At 42.4% G+C, this 5,937-nt stretch overlaps 1 protein-coding gene across 1 annotated transcript; it reads left to right on the forward strand.

The window, feature by feature from the left end:
• Positions 1-262: 262 nt before the first annotated feature.
• Positions 263-1,189, forward strand: LOC116811400 (olfactory receptor 13H1-like). Its single transcript, XM_032756444.1, is given in 1 exon segment — positions 263-1,189. A coding segment is annotated over 1 exon segment (927 nt).
• Positions 1,190-5,937: the final 4,748 nt, after the last annotated feature.

Genomic DNA, 5,937 nt, shown 5'->3' on the forward strand with positions numbered 1-5,937 from the left:
AATTTTCGTACAGCTATTTTCAAAAAGATAAGGAACTTTCCATTTTCTTAGGGTTGGGGGGGGATATCTGGCTTTGCCTCTGTTCCCATTATAAATATCCATTCCATTTGTGTCCCATTCTTCTGAAAAGGACAAAGATAATGATCCGGCACATCCTAATTCTTTCCACCTTTCTCACACCCTCCATCTTTATTCTCATTCTTTCAGGTAACATTAAGTAGCCAATTGGCATCCATTTAATGAATAGTGGCAAGAGGGAAAGATGGCCATGGACAATGTCACAGCAGTGTTTCAGTTTCTCCTTATTGGCATTTCTAACTATCCTCAATGGAGAGACACGTTTTTCACATTAGTGCTGATAATTTACCTCAGCACATTGTTGGGGAATGGATTTATGATCTTTCTTATTCACTTTGACCCCAACCTCCACAGTCCAATGTACTTCTTCCTTAGTAACCTGTCTTTCTTAGACCTTTGCTATGGAACAGCTTGCATGCCCCAGGCTTTGGTGCATTGTTTCTCTACCCATCCCTACCTCTCTTATCCCTGATGTTTGGCTCAAACGAGTGTCCCCTTGGCTTTGGCCACAGCAGATTGCCTCCTACTGGCTGCCATGGCCTGTGACCGTGTGGTTGCTATCAGCAATCCCCTGTGTTATTCAGTGGTTATGAATGGCCTAGTGTGTGTCTGCTTGGCTGCTACCTCATGGGGGACATCACTTGTGCTCACTGCCATGCTCATCCTATCCCTGAGGCTTCACTTCTGTGGGGCTAATGTCATCAACCATTTTGTCGGTGAGATTCTCTCCCTCATTAAGCTGGCCTGTTCTGATACCAGCCTCAATGAACTTACGATCCTCATCACCAGTATCTTCACCCTGCTGCTACCATTTGGGTTTGTTCTCCTCTCCTGCATAGGAATTGCTATGGCTGTCATAAGGATTCACTCACCCCAGGGCAGGCTCAAGGCCTTTACCACATGTGGCTCTCACCTGACCGTGGTGACAATCTTCTATGGGGCAGCCATCTCCATGTATATGAAACCTCAGTCCAAGTCCTCCCCTGACCAGGACAAGTTTATCTCAGTGTTTTATGGAGCTTTGACACCCATGTTGAACCCCCTGATATATAGCCTGAGAAACAAAGATGTTAAAGGGGCAATAAGGAAAGTTATGTTGAAAAGGACATGAGCCTTCTTTGCTTCTAAACATCTAAAATAACACATCGTCCCTGATGGAGAAAATGTTTTAAAGGATCTGACTTTATCTTTGGAAGTGATTGACATATGAGAAGCTTCAGGAAGTGCTCCCACCCCAAATATTATTCCTACTGAGACTTGAATTGCCATTAGAGGTATTATTTTTGCTCTTTCTTTACATAGAATATTGTTAGTGGCTACCCATTAGGTTACTCACCTTCAGGTAAATGAACGTATCAGAGTAATTTTCTCACTGACAGAAGAGACCTATATAGCAAGAGAATCTTCTAAAACTGTTGACAGCAGGTGAGGCATAACTGAAATTGGAAAATAAGACAAAGAATGGTATAATCAAAGGCCAGAAGACAAAAGTCAGAAACTTTACAACTTTACTGAGGGTAAGCCCTGTTATGTAAGCACAATCTTCTTGTTTCACTTAATCTTGGAATCATGAGAAAAATTATCATAGCTATTTCCTACATTTGTGTAGAGTGCTTTATTTTTGCTTTTTGTTTTTCAAAACATCTTTCTAATCTATTAGTCTATTTTATATTCCTAATTTTCCTATGGAGTTGGTAAGAACACCACCACAATTTCCCTCTGTATTAACAATGAGGAAACAGAGTAGACATTGAGACTCATCTAGTCATACATAATTGATAATGGAGTCAAAATTAGAATTTAGATCATATATATGCCACCTCTGAATTTGTAAAACTAAGTCTGTAAAATTATTTGGAATCATAGAATTATAAATGCAGCTACCATATATTGAGAACTTATGATATGCTAGGGGTTGAGCGAAGCTCTCTATATCTATTATCACATAGAATTCACACAGTGGTTCAATGCCATGGCAATATTTCCCATCCATATTTAGAAGTGGGGAAACTGAGTGATTTGCCCATGGCCACAGAGCCAGTACTTAAATCTACATCAGGTTGATTCCAGATCCCACTTACTATATCTAAAGGCATAAGAAACCCTAGAGATGACTAATGCAGTGATATTTTAATCCACTTTATCATGACATAATTTGTATACAATAAACTGTCCAATTACAGTGTGCAATTCTATGAGTTTTGACAGATGCTCACAGCATCACCACAACAATCAAGCTACCTAACAACTTCATCACCTACAGAAGTTCCTTTTGCCTTTTGGTAACCCATCCCTTCCTCCTACTACCCCCAATTCCAACCAGTGGACTGATTTCTTTCACTATATGTTAGTTTTTGTTTTTTTAAATATTGACTACAAATAAAATCATGCAGTCTGTACTCCCTTGTGTCTGGGTTCTCTCACTCAGCCTGCTTTTGAGATTCATCTATATTGTTGCATGTATCAGTAATTTGTTCCTTTTTATTGCTGAATAATATTTCATTGTACACATTTACCACATCTTAAAAACCCATTTTCTGTTGATGGACATAATGCAATGTTTTTCAAATCTTGATTTATATAGTTTTTAGGGACTCAATTGTGGTGCCTGGAGCCTGCTAATGGGGGGTCGTTTCCTGTGAGCTATTTCATTTGAAAAGGGAGTTCTAAAACTAAAAGGAAAGGTTTTGATAAACAATGATCTATTATAGATAACCGATTTTAGATGAGAAATCTGAGGCTCACTGAATGTGGAGTAAATTTCCCAAGATAATGAAACTCTTTGGAAGCAGATCTAGAACGAAGACCCAGATATCCTGTCTCCTGGTCTCACTTTACTTTGGGCCTCCACCACACATGGTGAAGTCATCTCCCAAGCAGCCTTTTCTACCTGTTTGTGAGGAACCAGACACAAACAGGTAGAAAAAAATAAAATGCACAGTACCTAGCACTACTGAGCAAACAGATACTCAGTGTGTTCCTCTTACCATGACTGCTGGGGGCTGATGTGACATTGTATGGTGTTGCAAAAGGGAGTACCATGGATACAAGGAGACTGTCTCACACGTTTACTAACTAAATGAAAAATAATTGAGGATGCATAAACCACTTATCAAAGCAGCTTAATTTCAAAACAAATGCAAGATTTATTCAAACTGTATACATTTTTAAAGGTACATGGTACTCTTCATCTCTGAAACAATGTTTTAATATCGAGAAAGAAAAAAATTCCGAAAAAGGCAAATGAATTCAATCTTTAGTTTATCCATTTAACAAACATTAGGTTTCTACTTTAAGGCAGGCACGGTGCTAGGTATTAGGGTAAGTCTCATGCTTTGTGCAAAATGTTCCTTACTATCAAGATAAACCTTTCGGGGTGGAGCCAAGATGGCCGAATAGGAACAGCTTTGCTCTACAGCTCCCAGCGTGAGCAGCACAGAAGACGGGTGATTTCTGCATTTTCGTTTGAGGTACTGGGTTCATCTCACTAGGGAGTGCCAAACAGTGGGTGCAGGACAGTTGGTGCAGTGCACTGTGCGCGAGCCGAAGCAGGGCGAGGCATTGCCTCACTCGGGAAGCGCAAGGGGTCAGGGAGTTCCCTTTCCTAGTCAAAGAAAGGGGTAACAGACGGCACCTGGAAAATCGGGTCAGTCCCACCCTAATACTGTGCTTTTCCAACGGGCTTGGAAAACGGCACACCAGGAGATTGTGTCCCGCACCTGGCTCGGAGGGTCCTATGCCCATGGAATCTCGCTGATTGCTAGCACAGCAGTCTGAGATCAAACTGCAAGGCGGCAGCAAGGCTGGGGGAGGGGCGCCCGCCATTGCCCAGGCTTGCTTAGGTAAACAAAGCAGCCAGGAAGCTCGAACTGGGTGGAGCCCCCCACAGCTCAACGAGGCCTGCCTGCCTCTGTAGGCTCCACCTCTGGGGGCAGGGCACAGACAAACAAAAATTCAGCAGGAACCTCTGCAGACTTAAATGTCTCTGTCTGACTGACAGCTTTGAAGAGAGTAGCGGTTCTCCCAGCACACAGCTGGAGATCTGAGAACGGACAGACTGCCTCCTAAAGTGGGTCCCTGACCCCCGAGCAGCCTAACTGGGAGGCACCCCCCAGTAGGGACAGACTGACACCTCACTCGGCCGGGTACTCCTCTGAGACAAAACTTCCAGAGGAACGATCAGGCAGCTGAATTTGTGGTCTCATGAAAATCCACTGTTCTGCAGCCAACACTGCTGACACCCAGCCAAACAGGGTCTGGAGTGGACCTCTAGCAAACTCCAACAGACCTGCAGCTGAGGGTCCTGTCTGGTAGAAGGAAAACTAACAAACAGAAAGGACATCCACACCAAAAACCCATCTGGACATCACCATCACCAAAGACAAAAAGTAGATAAAACCACAAAGATGGGGAAAAAACAGAGCAGAAAAACTGGAAACTCTAAAAAGCAGAGCACCTCTCCTCCTCCAAAGGAACGCAGTCCCTCACCAGCAACGGAACAAAGCTGGATGGAGAATGACTTTGACGAGTTGAGAGAAGAAGGCTTCAGACGATCAAACTACTCCGAGGTACGGGAGGAAATGCAAAACAATAGCAAAGAAGTTAAAAACTTTGAAAAAAAATTAGACAAACAGATAACTAGAATAACCAATGGAGAGAAGGGCTTAAAGGAGCTGATGGAGCTGAAAGCCAAGTTTCGAGAACTACGCGAAGATTGCCGAAGCCTCGGGAGCCAATGCAATCAACTGGAAGAAAGGGTATCAGTGATGGAAGATTAAATGAATGAAATGAAGAGAGAAGGGAAGTTTAGAGAAAAAAGAATAAAAAGAAACGAACAAAGCCTCCAAGAAATTTGGGACTATGTGAAAAGACCAAACCTACGTCTGATTGGTGTACCTGAAAATGACGGGGAGAATGGAACTAGGTTGGAAAACACTCTGCAAGATATTATCCAGGAGACCTTCCCCAGTCTAGCAAGGCAAGCCAACATTCAGATTCAGGAAATACAGAGAATGCCACAAAGATATTCCTCGAGAAGAGCAACTCCAAGACACATAATTGTCAGATTCACCAAAGTTGAAATGAAGGAAAAAATGTTAAGGGTGGCCAGAGAGAAAGGTCGGGTTACCCACAAAAGGAAGCCCATCAGACTAACAGCTGATCTCCTGGCAGAAACTCTACAAGCCAGAAGAGAGTGGGGGCCGATATTCAACATTCTTAAAGAAAAGAATTTTCAACCCAGAATTTCATATCCAGCCAAACAAGGCTTCATAAGTGAAGGAGAAATAAAATACTTTACAGACAAGCAAATGCTGAGTGATTTTGTCACCACCAGGCCTGCCCTAAAAGAGCTCCTGAAGGAAGCACTAAACATGGAAAGGAACAACCGGTACCAGCCACTGCAAAAACATGCCAAATTGTAAAGACCATGGAGGCTAGGAAGAAACTGCATCAACTAACGAGCAAAATAACCAACTAACATCATAATGACAGGATCAAATTCACACATAACAATATTAACTTTAAATGTAAATGGACTAAATGCTCCAATTAAAAGACACAGACTGGCAAATTGGATAAGGAGTCAAGACCCATCAGTGTGCTGTATACAGGAAACCCATCTCACGTGCAGAGACACACATAGACTCAAAATAAAGGGATGGAGGAAGATCTACCAAGCAAATGGAAAACCAAAAAAGGCAGGGGTTGCAATCCTAGTCTCTGATAAAATAGACTTTAAACCAACAGAGATCAAAAGAGACAAAGAAGGCCATTACGTAATGGTAAAGGGATCAATTCAACAAGAAGAGCTAACTATCCTAAATATATATGGGACTGTGGTGGGTTGGGGGAGCGGGG

This window comes from Hylobates moloch, unplaced genomic scaffold, assembly GCF_009828535.3.
Source record: "Hylobates moloch isolate HMO894 unplaced genomic scaffold, HMol_V3 SCAFFOLD_7, whole genome shotgun sequence".
Classification (NCBI taxonomy): domain Eukaryota; kingdom Metazoa; phylum Chordata; class Mammalia; order Primates; family Hylobatidae; genus Hylobates; species Hylobates moloch.